Source organism: Sciurus carolinensis, chromosome X (genome assembly GCF_902686445.1).
Source record: "Sciurus carolinensis chromosome X, mSciCar1.2, whole genome shotgun sequence".
Classification (NCBI taxonomy): Eukaryota; Metazoa; Chordata; class Mammalia; order Rodentia; family Sciuridae; genus Sciurus; species Sciurus carolinensis.
The window spans coordinates 49195237-49218705 of NC_062232.1; the positions used below are offsets into that span (position 1 = coordinate 49195237).

A 23469-nucleotide genomic window follows, 5' to 3' on the forward strand; every position below is an offset into this window, starting at 1 on the left:
TGTCTTCTGTCCCCTTTGTCATTGATATTTTGAGGTGAACCCTGACCTAGCTCAAGGGTAATATGAGACTGGATACAGCATGGTGCCTCCCAAACTCCAGACCACTGGGTCCTATTCCCCCTACTTCTTGAGGGTCCACTCTACTGGAGTCCCTGGATTGGCAGGAAGCCTAGGGTAACATCAAGTCAAGGTGGACAACCTTGCTTTACTCCCACGTGGTAATTACTTACTTGTTCCTGCCTTTAGGGCCTTTCCTGTCCCATTGTCAATCCTGAAATAGATTTCCTCCTTGGATCCCTGGTGAGATTTATTTACAAAGTTGTTCCCCCAGCAGGACCTGATCTTCAGAATTGTTTAACCAGCAAAATGGTTGCTGGCTCCCTCTTCCCTGCTACCTGACCCTTGTGCTCAGGAAAGGCCCAGAGGTTGAAAGACTGTTAAGGCATTATGTCTTACCCATTATATGGGGATTCATTTCTTTGTGAGTATAGAACTATAGGCTAAGTCTTTTCCCTCAGTAGTCTTATGGCACCATCCTAGAAAAATATAGATTTTTTTTTGTATTTTAAAGAAAGGAGAAAGCACATAATAAGATCACTACTCAAAAAATACCCCTGACTAACACTTGGACATTATTCCAATCATCTCTCTCTGTATACATTTTACACAATTGAACTATTGTATTATATGAAATCTTAATTATACTTACTTAATATAACTAGAGTATCTTCTTTGGGCATGAAATAGTCTTTGTAAAGATTTTATATGACTATATAATAAGTCATGTTGTGGTTGTCCCATATAGATTACTCAAGCAAAATGTCTAGTAATTAAAAAATTATATTTGATTTCTTTCAATGGGAGACTTTCACACTTTGTAACAGAAAATTAATATATTGCTTTAAATTGGGAAGTTTGTTCTTTGAACTTAATTCAAATTGTGTCTCTGCCACTTACTATTAATGTAACTTCAGGCAAATATCTATTACTTTATCCCCAATGTAGAGAGAATACTTTCTACTTCACAGGGTAATGTGGATTCATATGATATGAAGCATCCTGTTAGTAGTAAGTCTGGATACATGAATGCTGCTGTGTATTGTTACTATGAAGAACAAATCTCTAGACCTAGGTTAGGAAATCTATTTGTAAACGTGTTGGCTATGTTTTCTAGTGCTGATGAAATCGTCTGGCTACCTGTTATTTTGGTCTGGGCCTGTCCTTTTGTCCCTTCCTTCACATGGCTTTGGTAGCACCTCTGTGTTGTCCACACCCACCTCTGCTGGGGCCCCTTTCCTTTCTTGGGCCTAGGGAGACCAATGAAACATAAATACAGGAAGCATTAACAATGCAAGGCAGTATATAGAACCACATACGTCACCCACTGAAAAGGTCCTGGAGATCACCTACTTTAACTAATTGTCCCTGTCCCTTTTCTGCTCTTGCACAGATAAGGGAAACTAAGGACAAGGAAAGGGATAAGAATTATCCGAGGCTGTAGATTGAGCCAGTTACAGGCTTGTAACCCAGTGTGCTTTATTCTGCTATTAACTTGCCTCTGCAATTACCTAACAGTACTTTAGGTAGTCCAAATAGTAGATCAGAATTGAGAAGAGAATGCTGTGGGATGGATTCAACTGCTGTAAGTGGGGAAGACTTCCTGGAAGAAGTGTAGCTACTACTTCATAGTAGGCTGGTTTCCATTCTTATCTGCCCCTTGGTAAATGTTGTTCTGTGACTGTGTGTTTTTTGTCTTAAGTAATCTGGTTGGGAACAGGGTTGGGTCATGTCTTGTGTCAGTAGCTCCCCCCTTTCTCCCCACCAATATCTAAGTTACTCAGGTTCTTAGCATCCCAGTTTTCTCCTATGTAATTGAACATAGACACTTGTCCTTGTCTCTGCTGAGCACAGATGGAGTTGACTAACCTGCATTCTTTTCATCTCATTCTAGATCAGTGTGCGTGTGACCACCATGGATGCAGAGCTGGAGTTTGCCATCCAGCCCAACACCACTGGCAAGCAGCTGTTCGACCAGGTAAGGGAGGGACTCATTGCTCCTTAACTACCTTCTCTTCTCCCAGTAGCTCTAATCACAATACTGACTCTCTGTGTCTTTGCCTTTTGGTCAGAGTACCTCTTTACCTACTTGATCCTCCTAGATAGGTCTAAACAAAGGCTGAACCCAGACTTAAGAGAAAAGGAAGGCAAAGTTTAAGTTTGAAAACCTGCACCCCCATGGCCATAATTAATCCTATCCTTGGTCTTGAGCAAAAGAGAGTATAATTCTGTGGTAGATGCTCTAAACACAAAAGCACGTGGAACCTTCCTTTTAGTTATGAAATATGTAAGTGCTCTCTTCTTTATTTTAATGATGAGATTAAATAACTTACTTCTTATTGCTGGTATCTGACTGGGATTTTGAACCCTACATTCTTTTTTTTTCTTTCTTTTCTTTTATTACCAGGGATTGAACCTAGAGGTGCTTAACCAGTGAGTCACATCCCCAGACCTTTTTATTTTTTGTTTTGAGACAGGGTCTCAATAGGTTACTTACAGCCTCACTAAGTTGCTAAGGTTGGCTTCAAAACTGCAATCTTTCTGCCTCAGCCTCCCAAGCAGCTAGGATTATAGGCATGTGCCACCATGCCTGGCTAACTCCAACATTCTTGTGGAGATTTGAGACCCTCATCCTTGCCACTGCACCATACAACCTCTGTCAATTCTTTTTTTTTTTTCAATTCCTAGCAGAAGGCAACCAGCTTATTCTCCCTGAGGTAGTGAATTCTATGTACATTTTTTTTTGCATTGGGGATTGAACTCAGGGGTACTTAACAACTGAGTCACAACCCTAGACCCTTTTATATTTTATTTACAGGCAGGGTCTTGCTGAATTGCTTAGGACCTCAGTTGCTGAGGCTGGCTTTGAACTTGTGATTCTCCTGCCTCAGCCTCCTGAGTCACTGGGATTGCAGGCATATGCTACCACTCTGGGCAACATTTCTTTTAAATAAATTTTGGGGCATAGTACAACACCAGGGATGATAAATACAGTAGAAAAGTACTATTTCCTTTGGGCATGCAATGGAGATAACTGTTTACTCTCCATTGGTGAAACACTTATTCCCATTTCCAACTCAGGGGGTGTGCCTTCACTATGAATCACCTTTGTCAGAAAGGATGTGCTATATAATATAACAGCTGGATATTTTAGTTAGCTTTTCACTGCTATAATTAAAATACCCAGCAAGAAAAACTTAGGGAATGGAAAGTTTATTTAGTTCTCACAGTTTCAGAGGTCTCAGTCCATAGATGGCCAACTTCATTGCTCTTGGCCCAAGTGAGTCTGCAAGTCATGGGTGAAGGACTCAACAGAGGAAAACTGCTCAGCTCATGGTATTGTCAGAGAGAGAGAAGCAGGGAGGGGCCGCAGGGAAGATGTACCTTCCAGGGAATACCCCAGGGACCCATCTCTTCCAGCTGCAACCCACCTGCCTAGAGTTAGCACCCAGTCAGTTCAAACTAAGATAGACTAATTAGATTACAGCTCTCACAGTTCAATCATTTTACTTCTAAATATTCCTTCAGAAATGCAGAAGCTTTCAGGGGACACCTCATTTGCAACCATAACACCAGGTGAGGGCTACAGAATCCTGTGGCATTCTAGAATCCCTAGGAGCCAAAAGAATGTGCCATGTATGACCAAACTTCCAGAGCAAAAGTTGAACTCCCATTTCCAGAGACTGGGACTGCATTAAATGAACCATTATTTCATTTTCCAATGGCCTGTGATGGGATGTTGTCTGACTTATTGTCCAGGATATTGAGGCCACTTATCACCTTGATAGATTCTCTAGGCTCTCTTGCTTCATTTTTTCCCCTTGCTCTCTGGGTCCCTCTACTGTTTGAGAAATTTCCCAGGGTCAGTGAGGGGAAGGAAGAAAGAAGGAGGTCATGTTCAAATGGGCTAATTCTATCATTGTAAATAAACCTTCTGGTACAAGGAAAGACAATGAGAGAATAGAGATGGGAGTGGGAGTTTTTTTCTTTTCCAGGTCACTGTGTAAGAAGAAAGAATGAAGGGATAACTAGAAATATGAGGACAGCTTTGGGCATGCCCTCTGAGTACCTGATATGTCAAGTGGGAAAATTATTGTCTGTGGCTAATACAGATGAGAGTTAACATTTGTCTAGGGGTTACTATATGTTGGGTACTGTGACAAGCATTTGACTATCACAAAGCCCCTTGAGTACAGGAATTAATACTGATACCATTTTAGAGATGAGGAAAGAGAATTCTCATTTTCCTAGTTAGACCTTGGGAAAATTCTTGAATGTCTCTGGATCAGTATTTTCATTTAAAAAAAAGTTTTATGTCTGTCTAACTAGCTTTTTGTGAAGTTACAAAATAGTGTCTTATTATTTATATCTTTCCTGCTACCCCCAAACCAGTTATAGTCACATAAAATCAAAAAAGAAAAATTAGGAGAAGAGAATGACAATAAGAAAATACAAATAGGAAAAGAAAGTGCTGTGTAGAGGATCCAATATGTAGTAAAGATTTAATAAATGATAGCTCCCTTTCCAGTGCTGTCATGCTTCTTTTCTCATTCATGAGATACAGTTGGGAGATAGGCTTGATGATCCTTAGAATATCTAACTTTGGATTTAGCTGGAGCTTGCTTCTTCTCTAGAGTTTGTTTTGTGTTTTTGTTTTGAATGGTGCAGGATAATCATTGATATATAATTTGTGAAATACAAATTAGTCTGAGGAATTCTTAAACACATGCATTTACTACAATTAAAGTAATGTGCTGACATTCACATAGCTCACAAGTGATTACAGTGCTAGTCTGGAATGACTGAATGCATTTTGATTATATTAAGGTTTTGCATTCTCCCTTTGCATGCAGGTTTTACGTTGGAGAGCTTTTAAAGGGATGAAGTCAAAAGGGCACTGAATGGAAAGTGAGCTCTTGAGCTCTAAGGTTACTCTCACAATAACTCACCATGATACTTAGCACAAATCTTTATCCTCTTTGGACCTCAGTTTCCCCATCCTACATTGTCTAACAGATCTCTCAAATCTGATTATCTCCTCCAAATTTTTCTCTGGCATTTACATATTCCATATCTCTTTTTCTCCCATTTCTGTTCCCACTATTTGGATTTCAGGTAGCCCTTTTCTGTAAAAAGAAGGGAAATGCCTCATTTGAGTATGATTGGCTATTGGCATATGCAGGGGATGAGGGAAGGCAACTGGTAGGGGGACATTTCTTCTTGGATAGGTCTCTAATTGACTCTAAGACAAAAAGGAGGAGGTGTCCATAGTTTACACAGGTATTGGGCCCTTTGTTTCAGACAGCAGTATCATTATGTGTAACAGCCATAGAGGGGAGGATATTCAGGGTGGATTTTGTGGTCCGTCTGGGAGTCTGAGGCTCCTTCAGCCTCTACCTAGAATCCTTCCCAAAGTCCTGATTCTACCCACCCCACCTCCCAAACCAAATGACGCCATCCTCTGCCCTCAACACTGGGGGCTTTGTCCTTTGCATTGGAGGGGGATGGCAGTGGAGGGCGAGGAAGGCATGATTAAGAGCTTGGGACAGAAAAATTCTTGAACAAAGAGGTTTATTAACTTCTAAAAGCCACAAGGCATGGTAATTCTTTGTGAGTGTTGGTTTGTTTTGTGTACTGTGAATATGGTTCTGAAGGAAGCTCAGATAGTAGGGAGCCCTGGCCAGATTGGTGTACTAGTTTTGAAAACTACTCCTTCCCAAACAGAGCCCTTGAATGTATTTCATAATGGTTGAGAACAAAAGAGAGAAGAAACCAGGAAGTTCATGACTTCTCATCCAGAAGATCAGTGTTGCCTTGTGAAGTGTCATTTGTTGAGTATCTACTCTTGAGTTATCTTAATTGGCAAATAAAAATGGTATATATTTTTCATGTACAACCTGATGTTTTCAAATATGTACACATTGTGGAATGGCAAACTGGAGTTGAGTATGTGACCAAAGGAAATGAAATCATTGTGTCAAATAGATACCTGCACTCCCATGTTTACTTCAGCATTATTCACAATAGCTAAGATATGGAATCAACCTAAATGTCCATCAACTGATGAATGGATAAGGAAATTATCAGGAAACACACACACACACACACACACACATACACACACACACACACAATGGAATACTATTCAGCCATAAAAAGAAGGAAATCCTGCCATTTACAAAAACATGCATAAACCTTGAGGACATTATGTTAAGTGAAATAGGCCAGACAGGGAAAGATAAATACTACATAATCCAACTCATATATGGGATCTTAAAAAGTTGATCTCATGGAACTAGAGTGTAGAATGGTGGTTACAAGGGACTTGGGACAGTTAGGAGAGAGGTTGGAGTGATGTTGGTCAAAGGATATAAAGTTTCAGTCAGTTAAGAGGAATACGTTTAAGCAATCTATTGTACAAAATGGTGACTGTAGTTAATAACAATATGCTTTATTCTTGAAAACTGCTGAGAGTAGATTTGAAGTGGTCTCACCATATAAGTAAGTATTTTAGTTAATGTGTATGACTGTGCACATTATTCCTCATGATGATCCTGCCTCTAAGAGGTGAAATAACACACCCTAGGGTCATGAGGTTAGTAAGTTGTGATATGGAGTTTCCAATATAGCTCTGATTGAACAACTATAATTTCCCACCAATGCACTGTTCATCTTGTGGTGAATGAGACTGTTTTTGCTTAGAAAGAGAAAAGATGTGTTCTTTATCTTAAGGTCTCTGAGGAGTCATTTTAGGAAGGAGACGGGAGTCACTTTCTGCGAGGTCAGAAGGGGCAGAGCTAGGACTACACAGATGAAAAACACAAAGAAAAGATTTAAACTCCAGACAAGAAATTGAACATCTGGCCCTCTTGAGGCCAAGGAACATCTGAGCAGGAACACCAACGTCTGTATTCATAGGCAGTTGAAGGATGGGAGTTCTTCCCTCTAACTTAAGGTATAAGGGAGGAAGTCCATTTTGCCTCACTCATCATTCAGGAGGTCCTTGTGGCAGAGCGAGGACCTGGGAGGAAGTAACTTTATTCCCTGAGAGGAATTGACAAAAGCTTTGGGGCCATCCTGGAACCCAGAAGTCATCTGGCTAATGACCAGAGAGGAAGCAAACTGGAGAGGAAGCAACCTCCTTGGCACCAGTGATAAATAACAGGCAACAATGGGAAGCCATAGTTTAAGGAGGCTCGGGGCCTGGTGGGAAAAGGAAGTGGGGCCCAGTTCCTCCCATTTACCTCTGTTTCTTCTTGTAAGTGTGCTCACTGCCGGGGAGGAGAAAAAATACAAAATATAGTAATTCTCTCACTTGCCCCAACCTTTAAAGGCCAAGATTCTTCAAAGGCCTTGATCGTGGATTACCTAAGTGCCACTAGGGGGCAGTGCCACCACTATGAGTTCCATTTTTGAGACCCATCTGTTTGTCTAGACCCCAGCCAGCGTCTCCAGCTCTAGATATATAATCTGTCACTACCTGCCCTCTCCCTTCATGGCCTTTGAACTCTAGGAGAGAGGTGAATTCTCAGAGCATCCATTCATCTATTCATTATCCCATCAAATATTGACTGAAGGTTTACTGTGTCTCAAGGAGAATCCCTACACCAAATAAACTGCTCTTAAGGACTTGGAGCTATTTACCTATGGGAGACATAGATAAGCACATGCATTTCTCTTTCCACAAGGAATGAAATACCTGTGAGGCTCAGGTTATGTGAAGTGGTATATACAGCATAGGATGTAGAGTCAGTCCTGGGTTCAAATTCTGTCCTGCTGCTTAGCTATGTGACCTTGAATGGTTCATTAAACCTCTCAGAACTTTCCTCAGTAAAATATTAATCACATTAAAATCTCAGAACTTTTATGATTTAATCCTGAATTAAGTAAAGGACTTGGTGCATAGCAGACATTCTAATGTGTGTTGTTCTTATTAAGAGCTAAATAAGTAGGTGGGAATTGTGCTGGGAGTTCAGATGAGGGAACCATCAAATCATAGAGATTTTCTGACTCTGGAAAATACTTAGACTTGATGACTTTGCATTGAGAACAGCAACCCTTTTCTTCTATCTTTTATTTTATAAAATGACAAACATCTGGTATATGCTGCTAGTATCCCCATCTTACAGATGAGGGACTGAGGCTTTGAGAGGGAAAAATATTTATTTCAGGTCACATAGCTATAGGAAGTGGTATAGCTAAGGCTTGGAACAGGGCAGATAGCATTTCCACTTTTCCCAGTATCTTTTGTCGGCTATGTTCTCCGTGATTCTCCCCACTCCTCCACCACCACTATGTCCTCCCAAAACTTAAAACCATAGCTAAGTGTGTTCTCTGCTATAGAGTAGGAGCTCACTAGAGCACAGACAGTATGGAGTAGCAGAAATAGCAATGGTGGTAGCCCCTCTTGGAGCTTTCCAGTTGTGCATTGATTTGCTTTCAGGTGGGTGGCTGACGCAGCTGCTGCCAAGTCTATAATGGGATCTCAGTGGGCCTCAGGTGTTTGGGCATTGACGCAGTTTTGCACATAATTTCTCACAGTTTTTCTCTTGAGGCTCCAGCCTTGCTTCCTGATCCTGCTCTGGGCTTCTGAAGTGGCTGAGACGTCATCACTGGTTTGTTTACTCAGATAGATGAATGGGGGGGTACAAAGAAGGAAGCACTGGGCTCGGGAACTAACCTGATATGTCCCTCATAGACCTCAGATGTACACAGTCTCCACATGCACAAGAGAGTTAAGGGTGAAGGGGTGTTCTTTCTTATATCCAGAGGCTCCTGGTAATTAGTAAGGATTTTCTTAGAGGCAGAGCTCTTCCACTTCCTGGACTTCAGTTTTCCAGTTTATGTTGCTCGAACCCTATCACTCTCCACTGTCTGTTTTAGAGATTTGTGTTGTGAGGCTGAATAGAATTCACAGCCTCCAGTTTCTTAAGCCTTTGTCTTACAAACTGACATCCTAATCCCGCTAGGTGTATGTGGCAAATTCTAGGAGGGGCATAAAGCTGTGGGATAAATGTGACTTAGTACATATCTAGGAGCATTCATTTTACTTATAATAAGTTTAAAAATCATTATTTAAGGAGTTGGATTAAAATTTGCACAAATGCAAAGCCTAAACCTGAGGCTTCAAATAAATTCTGGGTGGCTTGTAACCATCTCCCCTCTCTTACCTTCCCACATCATGACACCACCCCCAACCCTGAGCCCTGGGTATATGCATTGCTTTTTTTGTGCTGCTTGAAGATTTCTCCCATGGCAGGTTTGAGAGATACTGACTCAGGTCAGATGAACTGTCTGTCTGGGGTCAAAAGGGAACCAAGAAAGATTCCCCCCCACAGGGATGGAGCCATTTCTCAGAATAGAATGATAAAGACTCCAGTAACTGGATCCACAGAGATTATTCATGGAACCAGGAGCTAGATGCTCCCCTTTCACTTGAAAATGAGGGTCCCACTCCCTTTTGGAGTGGAGGTCTTAGCTAGAAGCAAAGCCAGAAGAGAGCAAAGTTTGGCCCTACCTCCATGTCCTGGGGATTGGAAATGAGATCAAGAGTTGTCTGATCAAATGGTTCTCACAACTGCATGGACCTTAATTTGAGATTTCCTTATTACCTGTGGTTGGGGTCATCTGTTTTATCTTTTATTCTTTTTCAGTTTCAGTTCTGACTTCAGACCATATTTCCTTCCCTCATATCCTCACTTTCTTTGGAACTTCAGTACTGACTGAGTGACACTGCTCACATTTCCAAAGCCCTGGAGCCTGAGCAAATGGAAAATTACTGTATTTCTCATTTCTCTATGTTCACAAAAGAAGAGACGGTACTCTGAGAGATCAAAATGCCCCCACTGGTACTGAAATATTTCTTTAGACATTGCTTTAGCAATTACTTTGTCTAACTTTTCAGAACTACTCTGGATCCCAGACCTACTTGGGTTTCCATGATCCTCCTCCTCTCATCACACCTCTACACATCCCACTAGTGAAACAGACTATGTGGTGGAAAATGGGGCTAAGGAACTCACTCCCAGTACCTCCAGGACTGGCTGTATAGTCTGTTCCTGCCTTACTTACCTTCAGTCCTAGGGATTCTGGGCCTCTGCAACTGGTCTTTTGGTAGCTAGCAAAGGCCAGTCACTGCTCTACTAGTTCTGTTCCCAGTTTGCTCCACTCCTCCATGACCGAGCATCCTCGCTTTAATGCTCCATCCTATGTTTTGCATCATCAGTGTGTCTCTATCTCTCTTGTGACTGGATTGTTTCTGGGAACTTGCTTCTTCCTCCCCACTTGCACCGGGACACACTATTCATCTGCAGTCCTGTGGAATATTAGTAGAACTTTTCATTAGACCTTATCTTAGACCTAAGATAAAACATACTTTAAAAATTCCTGCCAGGCATGATGTGCAGGCCTATAATTCCAGCAACTCAAGAGGCTGAGACAAGAAGATCCCACATTTGAGGTCAGACTCAGCAACTTAGTGAGACCCTGTCTCAAAAAAATCAGTAAGGACTGGGAATGTAGCTCAATGGTAACATACTCTGGGGTTCAATTCCCCAGTAACACCCATGCCCAATTATTTTCCTGTCCATACCAGTCTTCTCCATCCTCTACAAAAAAGTCAATTCACATTTTAACATAAACATTCATATTTCTCCATCTAAAATTTGCTGACAGTTTGTTGTCTATGACTTAAAGTAAGGGACTTAACTAGCCCTTGAGTCCTGGAAACCTTTTGATTTTTCCTCCCCCCACCTCATTTATCTTTTCTTTCTTTCTCTCACTCTTTCTCTTTCTTTTCCTTTCTTTCTCTTTCCTTCTTTGTTTCTTCTTTTTTCTTTTTCCTTTTTTTTGTGGTACTGGGATTGAACCATTGAACCCAGAACTACATATATGATAGGCAAGCATATCACAGAACTGTATACCCAGTCCATTTTATCCTGAGACAGGGTTTCACTAAGTTTCTCAGACTGGCTTTGAACTTATGATACTTCTGAATAGCTGGAATTGCAGGCATGCACTGCTACACATAGCCCCATTTATCTTTTTTAAACATATTCCTAATTACCCAAGTTGGCAAGAGGTAGGTGGGAGAAGGGATTAATTTTTTAGCAGTTTGCAAAATAATGTTTCATCCTAGTTAGTAGAATGACAGAAATTAAGAAAAACATAAGACACACCTTTAAATTGGATAGATGGGGAAGTTAAGACTCAGAGAGGGAAATATACTACCTTAAGGTCACATAGCAAATTGGAGACAGATGTGAGACTTTTGTTCAGGTTTCCTGATATCTGACATCGAGTATGAAAGGAAAGTGTAACCTGATAAGCAACAAAGGTTGATACCTTGGGGACATGACTTATCCTCAAAGTGGTTGTTGACTGGGCCTAGTGGGAAATCCAGAAAGCATATCTAGATGCAAAGGTGGTCAAAGTTCATTATCTCAATGGGATGTTTGAGTCAAAATAGAGACAAGATAGTCACTTGAGAACCCCAGGAGTCCTAAATTCATATAAGCTCTTGGCTCTAGGAGATAGCATACTAGAGAAGAAAGGATACAGGCTTTCAAGGCAGACACAATAGTGTTCTATGCCTTTATGATATTAGAAAGTTTTCTCCTTGCCTTAATTTTTTCATCTATAAAATGGGGTAATAGCTATGTCACAGAATCATTTTATGTTCAGTACTTGGCATGTAATAGCTCATACTTTTTCTTTGGAACCTCTTAAGGTCTGGAGTGTAGTCTCTGGATATGACTGAGCATCCCAACTTTGAATGCATAGTGGAAATTTTGTGGCTATAGTGGAAGTGTGTGTTGTGAGGAAAAATATTAACTTTTTCATGGGGAAGGACGTCAGCACCTCTGACTCCTTGTTCTTTTCTTATATTTCTAGTTTTTCTCTTAGGTTCCCTACTTATCCCACTCTCACTCCCTGTTTCCACCCCGCCCCAATGATAAAGAAGACTACTTGGTATCATCCTGACCTCATTAGGATGTGGCTCAGCTTCATTGCCACCATCCCCAGTGGTGGGCATGCTGGGATTGAGCAGACAGCCAAACCATTAACATGCTAATGTCAGGGCCTGGAGAACAGACCCCATCTGTCTTTTCCTGGCAGGCCTCCCTTCCCTTCCCACTGCTCAGCCAGGAGGCCCAGGGCACCAGGGGGGCCTTCAGCTACTATGGTATCCACCCTGCTTTTACCCCCATTACCACCCTCAATTTGTGTAAGGAGAATCATGACTGAGCTCTGACTAGAGCTGGAAAAAAGCATCTCAGCACTCACGGACAGCATAACTTTGGGATGTATAGATACCACAGCCCTGCTTTGTCTTTTCAAACATTCTTTCTTGCACATTGTTAGCGGGACTCCATCTTAAGGGAGTAGGCATTACTCCTAGTTTCTAAAGATAAAGGACAATAGAGAGAGGCTGAAGGTTGAGTTGATACCAATGGTTGATGATGTAATCATTTATGCCCACATAATAAATACTTCATAAAAACTTAAGAACTGGGTTTGGGAAGTTCCTGGAGAGATGAGCATGTGGAGATTCCTGGAGGGAGCAGTGCTTAAGGACATAAAAGCTCTATACTACCCCCTAACTCACCCTTTGCATCTCTTCCATCTGATTATTTATCCATATCCTTTGTAATACTCTTAATAATAAATAGGTAAACATTTTTTAAAAAGATAAAGGAGAATATCTTTGAAGTAACCTGTGAGAACAAGATGCAGGAATTAGCCCAAGAATCTCTGCCCTCAGCCCTTAATCAATTCTGACAGCAGATAGCTACAGGGCATTGTAGAGGGAGGGAGGGGGCGGTATAAAGCACTGGAACTGAATGTTTTTCTAGTCAAACAGAACTCATTTCAATCCTGACTGCCACTCACTGCCTGAACCTTGAGCAAAACATTTCACTTATCTGAACTTTACTTTTACTGCCTGTAAAATGGGTCTAATTATAATTTTATCAAAGGTCTATTGTGAAAATTAAAGATAATTGATGTGAGACTTTTGGTATGTGATAGTGCTTAGAAGCAGAGAGATGCCAACATCAGTTCTTGACTGCTACCCAAGTATATTTTCTTTCCAGATTTTAGCACTTAAAACTCTGAGGGCAGAGAACAATTTGGCTTTACCTTTGTGTCCTCTGCTTGGCATAGGGATAGGTATTCAACTAATGGTTGTTTTGTGTCTTCTCTTCCAGGTGGTGAAAACTATTGGCCTGCGAGAAGTTTGGTTCTTTGGTTTGCAGTACCAGGACACTAAAGGTTTCTCCACTTGGCTGAAACTCAATAAGAAGGTAACTACTTACTCTTATGTCAGACTTTAGAATTTCTTCTTCCACCAGAACTTGCTCAAGGAGATAGTGTGTGCTAGCTAGCAAACCTGGGATACCTAGGGCTATGTGTCAATGGGTAGTCTGTGAACCACCTGGATTAAAGAAGGGCAGAGTTGGACAAAACAAAGCTCTTGATCTGTCTCCACTTTGAATTCATTATTTTTTCTACTTTGAATTGTGACTGAGAAGAGTGACCATGTCCAAGGAAGAGGAGGTCCTTTCCTTCCCACTAGGAGCTATGTCTCTAATTTTGACTTGTTTGGGACCAAAGCTATTAGTGGCTCTTCAAGAGGGGATTTGTATTCCTTTCTTCTTTTCAAACTCAGGGGCTGTGGGAGGTTTGTTATGAAAGAGAGCCACAGACTTATGAACTGAAAAAAAAAAAATGTTAAAGATCTCAGAATTATTATGCTCTCCTTCTCTCACTGACTAAATGATGTCTGACCCTATTCTAATGCTTCCTTCTTTGTTGATCTTCCACCTCAGTTGGACTCCATATGGGATGATTTGTGTCCAGTAAAGCTTTGTGCTCCAAGTGTCATCTCTGTAGGAACATAGTAGTCTTCCATTGCAGTATCCTCAAACTGACCAACTTTGTCCTTAGAATTCTCCCTCCATTCTGTGCAGTGACTTGTTTCCCTGATTTTTGTCTAGTGGATGCTCCACTTTCTGCTGGTAGAGTCTTGTTTTCCCAAAGAATTGAGACATTTGCTGAAAAAATGCAAAGCCATTAAGAGTTAATTTCAGGCTTTAAAATGTGATCTAGCATTTTTAAGTTTCAATCCTGGGATTCAAACCTGAAGCCTCACACATGCTAGGCAAGAGCTTTACCACTGATTTACATCCCCAGCCCCTAAAAGATAATCTAGTTTCTGCTCTTACCCAGGTAATTTAGAGGCCTCGTTCATTCTTTCTAGTCTTTACTTTGCTATTTTATTGAATTAGAGGAGCCTTAAAAGAGTTTTCTTATACCTATCCTTAGAATTTGAGGCCAGTTTCTTATAATGACAGATAATGGTGGACTGAGGACTTCTGATCATCAATGAGTATTAAAAAATTTCAGGAACATAATTCCCAACAGCAAGTGATTATTGACATGGGATGGGATCTCTAAAGAAAGTAGTGTTTATAGTATGAATTATTAGAAGGGTTGCCCCCTTGTTCTCTTGGATTACCCAAACTGGTGACCTTTCTGTGTCTCCTTCCCATCCTGAAGCCACTCTACCACCACTAAAACCTTCTTTTTGAGAGTCTATAACCCCTTGCTGCTCCCAGGTAACTGCGCAGGATGTGCGGAAGGAAAGCCCCCTGCTCTTCAAGTTCCGGGCCAAGTTCTACCCTGAGGATGTGTCTGAGGAATTGATCCAGGACATCACCCAGCGCCTGTTCTTCCTGCAAGTGAAGGAAGGCATTCTCAATGATGATATTTACTGCCCACCTGAAACTGCTGTATTACTGGCCTCCTATGCTGTCCAGTCCAAGTACGGTGACTTCAATAAGGAGGTTCACAAGTCTGGCTACCTGGCGGGAGACAAGTTGCTGCCCCAGAGGTGAGGTGGTACTCTGGCCTCCTTTGCTGTGGCCAAAAGGGGCTACAGCCCATGGTTAGCTAATATCTGTTCCACAGGGGCTGCCAGATCTATTCCTCTCCACTAGGGTCTGTCTGAAGACCATGTTATTCTTCTCAGAGAGACATTTGCATATAGCATTGTTGTTTCTCTGACTCTCAAAATAAAAAGCTTTTTTCCCCCTCTCTGCTTGATTGATTACAGAACTTCATTACCCTGGAGACAGGTGCTTATAACTGAACCAGAGAAGGATTGATTTTTTTCCCCTCCTCCCCTGTTTCATTTTCACAATCCTTTCACTGATTTAGACCTTTTATTTCAGAAGTTCACAGGGGAGAGAGAGAAATACGCAAGCCAGGGACATGGGGAGCTCAAACAGTCTTTTAATATTGATAACCACTGTACAGGGCTTTCTGCTTTTGTAAACTTCAAAGTTGAGAGCTCTCAAACACTCATTATTTTTTGTTTTAACATCACGACAACACACAAAATGAATAAGGCAGGCATCATCCCTATTTCCTGGCTCAGGAAATAGAGGTGTAGAGATACTTGCACTGACTTGCCCCATCTCCCACAGCTCATTTGAGGCAGAGCCAGACCTGAAACTCTAATTTCTTGATTTTTTTTAACCCTGAGATTTTATTCTGTTGCATCCAATGGCCATTTCCATAGGCATCTGAATTAGAAAATAAAACAAAACTAATTCTCATTCTGGAATCTCTGGTGCCATTGGAGCTGTGGCATTTGCACAATCCATCAGAAGGTATTAGGGATACAAGTCGTACCCTGGGACACTTCCTGACTTATTGCCCCAATGTCTGAGATGGCATGTTTAAAGCAAGCTGTATTTATAATCTAGTAGATCTGAGAGGTTTGGCCTTTTAGTTTTTTTCCCAAAGCGGTTTGGGCTTAGTTCTCTGTTCTATAGCCAAAAGCTGTCCTCTCATCCCTGAACAATATTCTTATAAACACAAACTGTTGGCCCCAAGAGAATCTAGGAGAGAATGTTCCTGGCTCTGTGGCTCATCCCTACTCTTATCCCCTCAAGTCAACACTGACTCCTGATACACTGATATTGTGCTTAAAGAACACAGCATGTTATTGAATTTTCTGGTTAAAGGTACATAGGAAGGTGATCTCATTGTCTTTCTTGTCCATCCATTCTTGTAGCTCTCCTACCTCTTAAGCAGTTACTTATGTCTAATTTAATACCTTCCACTGCAATCTGAGTCTGCTTCAAGTGTTACCTACATGAGCTGACTCCACATCATGGAGAATTCACTGGGCTTTACTTCTCTCCTGTACATGGACTTTGCACTTTAAACTACTCACTACCACTATCCTTTCAGAGTTCTGGAACAGCACAAACTCAACAAGGACCAGTGGGAGGAGCGGATCCAGGTGTGGCATGAGGAACATCGGGGCATGCTCAGGTAAACCTCACCTAGCAGTTGTGGGCCCCATTGGTCCTTGAAGGGAGATACTATAGAAAAAGAGACAGGGATGATGCTGGCACTTAAAGATAGAAGGCAAAATCCAGGACCATTATAAACCTGCTTTTTGTTTGTGTGCTTTTATGAATAGTAGAAACCAGTAGGCCAAATAGTTTTGACCACAAAGTAATTGAGAGGACCATAAGACCCAGGGAGTTCTGGGTCACCAGGTGGCTCCTAACCAAAAAGGAAATAGGAAATGAGCTCTCTGAACATTGCAAATAATTTGGGGGTTGTCTGTTTGAAAAACAGATCTTATAATTTTGCCATCACTACCCTACATAAGCTATGCTAAGAAGGTCCTTGTATAAGAGACTGTCACAATGAAGTAAAGGATAAAGAAAATAGATTCTGTGGGAGCGAACGTGTCAGAGGTCAGCAGGGGTCAACACATCTTTATTTCCCTTGAGAAACTTGGCCTAGGTTCCTGTTGGCATATTTTGCTTGATAAAAGTTATGTGTACTCTACTCCCCATTATTTGCTTACCTTGTACCCCATTTTCTACTACTAATAACAAGATCCTTATCAGAAACATAGAGCAAGGCTTTTCTGTCCTACTGGGTCTGATTCAAAGGCTGTCCTCTGTGACACTTCCCTCTCCACTCTGTGTCATTTAGAGAGGATGCTGTCCTGGAATATCTGAAGATTGCTCAAGATCTGGAGATGTATGGTGTGAACTACTTCAGCATCAAGAACAAAAAAGGATCAGAGCTGTGGTTGGGGGTAGATGCCTTGGGTCTGAACATCTATGAGCAGAATGACAGGTATACCTTAGACTTCTCCTAGTTGGTTTGGATCATTCTGACACCTAGCTCACCTCTTGAGTCCCACTGAAATTCTTCTTCTACCTAATTTAGTCCAGCCCAGATGGGTTGTACAGCCTTCCTCTGACCTTGAAATCCTCTATTGACTAGACTTGTCCTGTCCACAATGGTAGTCAACTAGCCACATGTGGCTAATGAACACTTGAAATGTGGTTACTTTGAATTAGACATGCTATAAGCATAAATTAAATACCAGACTTTGAATGCTTAATGTGAAAAGCAGAATGTGCAGTTTATCTTTGGTATTTTCTTAAATACTGATTTGCACATTCAAATAGTAGTATTTGGAGTATGTTGGGTTAATGAAACTATTTTAATTCCACCTATTTCTTTTTTACTCATTTTCGTGTGGCTGCTAGAAAACTTAAAATCATGTATGTGATTATCATTATATATGTTTGGACAGTGCTGGCCTAGAACCTAACTTGTCAGAATTTGTAATTAGGTACAAGCCCTATGTGATGATAAGTGCCTTTGGCCTATAATCCTCATACTATACCTTATCTCACTTGCTTGTTTTTTCCCTTTGGTCTGTTCTTGGTGAGGATCAAGATCAATAGATTATTGTTCCATATAACTTCTGAATCTCAGAGTTCATTATTTATCTTCTCCTCAACTTTCATAACCTTGGATGGAAGAGTCTCAGTTTAATAGAACTAGGGATGCTCTTGAAGAATTGTTACAGGGTCCCTGATTCAACCAAAATGAAAACAAACTAAATCTCAGAGATTAGAACAAGGAATAATACGTTGGTTGTGGTACTGGGTCCTTTGTGCAGCCTGCTTGCTAGAAATTAACCTGGTGGTACGTGATGACATTGTCTGCACTGGCAGTGGGTCCACCTCCTTATGGGAGAGGTTTAGATGGGCAGTAAGGGCAAGACACAAGCCTCTATGTCCTTCTTGTCTTTCCCTTGTCCTTATGTTGTTGGTCTTCATTTCTACAGACTGACCCCCAAGATTGGCTTCCCTTGGAGCGAAATCAGGAACATCTCTTTCAATGATAAGAAATTTGTCATCAAGCCTATTGACAAAAAAGCCCCAGTAAGTAACTCCTCCCTCTGACTATGGCAGGTGCTCACCAAATCCTGGATAATGCAATCATATCATTGTATTCTTCTCTCCCTTTTCTGGTTTGTATGTGTGTTGTATGTACATGTACATGTGTGCATGTGTACATGTACATGTGTGCGTGTGTACATGCACACATGAACAGGAGGCACAAGAAGTGCTTGAGATGCAAGGGGATGTCAATGCCAAGAAATGACCAGGAGGCATCCTGTACCTGGTGTCATTCCGCTAACCACATCTCAGGTGCTATCCTGATACCCGTATCTCTTTGTGGATGAGGGAGAGCCATAGGCAGTCTTAAGTGCTGCTTCTTAGCTATTGTCTTGTGCTGCTGTGAGTCTCTGTGGTAAAAACAGAGTGCATCTCACATTTCCAAGCCCTTGGGCCCCATAAAGTAGACACCATTTATATACTTTATCTTAATTGTGAAAGTAGGGAAGAGCCAGGAGAAGTCCAAATCTAAAGATGATCTTCCACATTTGCTTTTTTGATACAACTTTACTTCTGCCCTCTCAGACTTCTCTCAAGAGAAGAAATTCTTTAAGTCTAGTCCTTCTTTTTTCACATTCACCATATTTCTTACCTACTCAGTTGCCTGCATCTGACAGGACTGGAAAACTGGTGATTGAGGGTAGGATAGAAAACTGAGATGAGTGTCTACTCTTCTGGTGTACTTTGTATCCAACAAGGACCATTGGCCTTGCTGAACCTGACCCATTTCATGAGGGTTCAGCCTTATTCTCCAACCCTAAGGTGTCTGAACTCCCCTGCTGTGTACTTATACATGTTGTCTCCTTATAGCTTCAACTACATAATCAGGTAGGTAGTAACATTTTAATTAAGTTCATGAAGTTGAGGTTCAGAAAGATGAAATGATTTGCTCAGGATCATACAACTAAAAATGGTAGAGCTTGGATTTGTACCTAGGTTATTTGACTTTGAAAGCCTGTGCTCCTTCCACTGTACCCCACACTATATGAGATGATAGCAGTTTGGGTTCAGTGGCAGAGGAAGTGGTGGTTAGCCCATCAGAGAGTGACCTTGGTCCAGTGGTATTTGTAGTAACAAACTTAAACTCACTGGATTTTCTTGTGTGTTCTTTTTTATTGCTGCTGTGCTCAACTTTCATCAGAAAAAGGTAAGTAACAAGGCTAGTGGAGCTCAAGAGCTTATTTAACAAACAGCAACCAGGACAATCAATGTTTAGGAGATTTATGTATTTACAGCTTATCTTGTTCCAAAAAGGATTTAAGGGGCTGGGTCTAGCATATGCTTTCTGGAAACTACAGAAATGGTATAGTCACCCATACTGCACCCACTGGAGTAGTATGCAAGGATCATTTGACTTCTAAAAGAGGCCTCCTTAAACTCAAAATAGGATCTCTAATTAGCAGAGAGAGGCAGTTCTGATTCTTCAGCTGCATATATTAGGTTGAAGGTATTTTAGGGATCCTCTCATAAATATATGTTGGAAGAAATTGTGGTTGGTGGAAAGAGCACTGGTTTCAGAGTCAAGAAACCTGGGTTCTAGTCTTGGGTCTACCCTGTCCTGCTGGCTGACCCTGGGCAAATCACTTCACCACTCTGATAATTAGTCTTCCCATCTGTAATGTAAAACAATCTTTCAGTGCTTTGAATTTAGCATTTCAGAAGGTAGAAACTCACTTTAACCTGTTCCTCCAAACATTTTCATTGCTCTTTTCCCACCAGGACTTTGTCTTCTATGCTCCCCGTCTGCGGATTAACAAGCGGATCTTGGCCCTGTGCATGGGGAACCATGAGCTATACATGCGCCGCCGTAAGCCTGATACCATTGAAGTGCAGCAGATGAAGGCACAGGCCCGGGAGGAGAAGCACCAAAAGCAGATGGAGCGGTAGGTGCTACAGAGCTAGAAGTGGGTCCTGCATGAAGCAGAAATGATCATGATGATTTTTCCAAAGAAGATAGGCAAATGACCAATAGGTACATGAAAATGTCCTTAGTCATTAGGGAAATACAAAGGGTAATCTTACTGAGTTACCACCCCACACCCATTTGTATGGATAAAAAAAAATAAAACTGAAAAGCAAGTGTTGAGGTTGTAGAGCAATTGAAACTGATGTACATTGCTGGTGAGAATTTAAAATGGAAGAAGAGCATGACAGTTCATCAAAACATTAATGATAGAATTGCTATATCTATGCTCCTGTAAATCCCACTCCTAGTTAAGTACCCAAAAGAATTGAAAATGGGTTTTTAAACAAACACTCGAATTAGCAGCACTATTTCAATAGCCAAAAAACTGAAACAGCCCAAATGTCTACCAATGGATAAATGGATAAATAAATTCAATATACAATAGGATATATCTTAGTCTACTTGGTGTTGCTATAACAAAATACCTGAGACCGGGTTCTTTATAAAGAAGAGGCATATTTTAATTCATAGTTTCGGAGGCTGAGAAGCCAAAGATCAGGGAGGCACATCTGTTGAAAGCATCATATTGTATTAAACATGGCAGAGAGCATCACAAAACAGGGACATATGTGCACACGTGGAAGAAGGAATTCAGGGGAAGTTTCAGGCTTACTTATAGTAAACCAGTCTCACAAGTACTAATGTAGTCCTGTGAGATCCAACCTACTCCCTCCTGAAAGGCATTAATCCCATCTGAGGGTGGTTTCCCAATGACCTAATCACCTCTCACTGGGCCCCACTTTGTAGTTTTCACTTCTCAAAACTATCACATTGGGGACCAAAGCTCTTGGGGGAACATACCATAATCAAACCATAGCAGAATATTATTCAGTCATACATGCTACAGTGTGGATGCTTCTCTAAAACATTATGCTAAGTAAAAGCAATAAGACACAGAATGTTACATATTGCATGAATCTATTTGAATGAAATGATCAGAATAGAAAAATCTATAGAAACATAATATTAACTGGCGATAGAGCCTGGTAGAGGAGGTGGGATGGGGAAAAACTGTCTAATAGGTATGGGATTTTACTTCAGAGTGAGAAAATGTTTTTAGAACTCTAAAGTAGTGGTTGCATGGCTGGGGTTGTAGCCTAGTGGTAGAGGGCTTGCCTAGCATGTGTGTGAGGCAGAGGTTTGATCCTCAGTACTACATAAAAATAAATAAAATAAAGGTATTATGTCCAACTAAAATATTTTTTAAATGGTGGTTGCACAATATTGTGAAGGTGTTAAATGCCATTATATTCACTTTAAAATGGTTAATTTTATATTATGTGAATTTCACCTCAATTATTTTAAAAGATCCCAGGTGATTCCTGTGCACCTCAGGATTTGAGGAGTATTGCTCTACTAGGTACTCTGTTAGAAAGAGTTTGAAACCTGATGGTTGCAGTGACCCACACCTATAATCCTAGTGGCTTGGGAAGCTGAGGTAGGAGGACTGCAAGTTTAAAGCCTGCCTAGCAACTTAATGAGACCATGTCTGAAAAAAATGTGGCTTAGTGTTTAAGCAACCCTGGGTCCAATCTCTGGTACAAAAAAGAGTTTAGAACCTTGGAAGGTTTCTAATCTAGTAGGCTGGAAATGACTCATATATGAGAGTTTAGACCCTAAGGTTCACATTTTTTCAGAAAAAAATTCACCAAGATTGGGAGGCAGTTTACAGAACTGGATCTGGTAAGAACCTCCCCTCTGAGACCTCACAGTCTTAGTAGGAGAAATAGTTTCATATATATGTGGTTTTGGAGTTTCATAATACATATGAAACTTAAGGTACAAAGCTGTGTCATTCATCCACTTAGTAAATAATTAATGAGTACTTGAAAAAAGACCAAAAATTCCTGTTCTTGTGACTCTATCATTTTGTTGGGAGGAGATAGACATAATAAATATGCAAATTACATAGTAAGTGGAATGGTAAAAGTGCTATGGAGAAAAACATAACAGGGGAGAGGGGTGGGGAAGAGGGTATGTCAAGTATTCTGAGAGCTCAGAGGGAGAGAAGACATCTAGTTAAGGGATAAGAAGGCTTCCTGGAAGAGGTGCTATGGCTAGGAAAAACAAATTCTTATTTCAGATTTGCAAGAAACTCTGGGAAAAAGGAGCCTAGAGCTGGGCTTTAGGGCAGTCAAAATTAGCCATAGATACTTGAAGTACAACATCTTAACATGGAGCCAAAACTTATCTTCCTAAATTCCACAAGGCAAACAGGGCAGGACTTGTTAGACCATTTTACAGACAGGAGAAATGAAGACAAGAGCAAAACAGCAGTATACCTGGGTTTACCTAGTGGGTTACTGGCAGAGTTGAGATTCTAGTTTGGATTTCCTTACTGGGCCCTGAGTATAATAGCCTATGTGGGGTTGTGATATGAGGGCAAGGATGTGGAGGTAAGGAAGAATGGTTCAAGCTTATAAGCCCAGGGTATGTTGGAATGATGTTGACTGAAGAACCCAGGACCAGGGAGCCCTAGGCATCTTCTAGCTTCCATGCAACCTTACTATCCTGCTCCATTCCTCTCTCCCTTCCCTAGTGCTCTGCTGGAAAATGAGAAAAAGAAGCGTGAGATGGCAGAAAAGGAGAAGGAGAAGATTGAACGGGAGAAGGAAGAACTGATGGAGAAGCTGAAGCAGATTGAGGAACAGACTAAGAAGGCTCAGCAAGGTAAAACTGGAGTCACGTTGGAGAATGGGTTTCCCCAAAGTCTGACTCTGTGAGCTAGAGACCTTTCTACCTGTTCTGCAGACCCAGACCACAGACACCAGGTGTGACCACATCATAGGTGAGGGATGGGGCAAGAAGAGTTCTCAGAACCTTCTGCCAGCTGCACTGTGGTGTAGAGCATTTCTAGGAAGGATGTTAATGTGCCATCATCTCTCTGCCCTTCACCTACTTTTTGCATTATTTTTCTGCCCAGAATTGGAAGAACAAACCCGCAGGGCCCTGGAACTTGAGCAAGAACGGAAGCGTGCTCAGAGTGAGGCTGAAAAACTGGCCAAGGAACGTCAAGAAGCTGAAGAGGCCAAGGAAGCCCTGCTGCAGGCCTCCCGGGACCAGAAGAAGACTCAGGAACAACTGGTAAAGTTTCATGATGGCCTGAGATTGTGGGGCCATCTCTCTTGTCTGCCAACCTATTTATAGCTACCTCTG

General features: G+C 41.3%; 1 protein-coding gene across 1 annotated transcript in view; it reads left to right on the top strand.

Moving 5' to 3' along the window:
• Window positions 1-23469, top strand: part of Msn (moesin) — a 69469-nt gene that overhangs the window by 41125 nt on the left and 4875 nt on the right. The window contains exons 2-10 of the mRNA XM_047536485.1: window positions 1952-2035; window positions 13266-13361; window positions 14676-14950; window positions 16318-16401; window positions 17080-17226; window positions 18233-18329; window positions 20067-20230; window positions 22853-22983; window positions 23237-23397. Coding sequence (XP_047392441.1) covers window positions 1952-2035; window positions 13266-13361; window positions 14676-14950; window positions 16318-16401; window positions 17080-17226; window positions 18233-18329; window positions 20067-20230; window positions 22853-22983; window positions 23237-23397 — 1239 coding nt within the window. The remainder of the gene's footprint in view (window positions 1-1951; window positions 2036-13265; window positions 13362-14675; window positions 14951-16317; window positions 16402-17079; window positions 17227-18232; window positions 18330-20066; window positions 20231-22852; window positions 22984-23236; window positions 23398-23469) is intronic.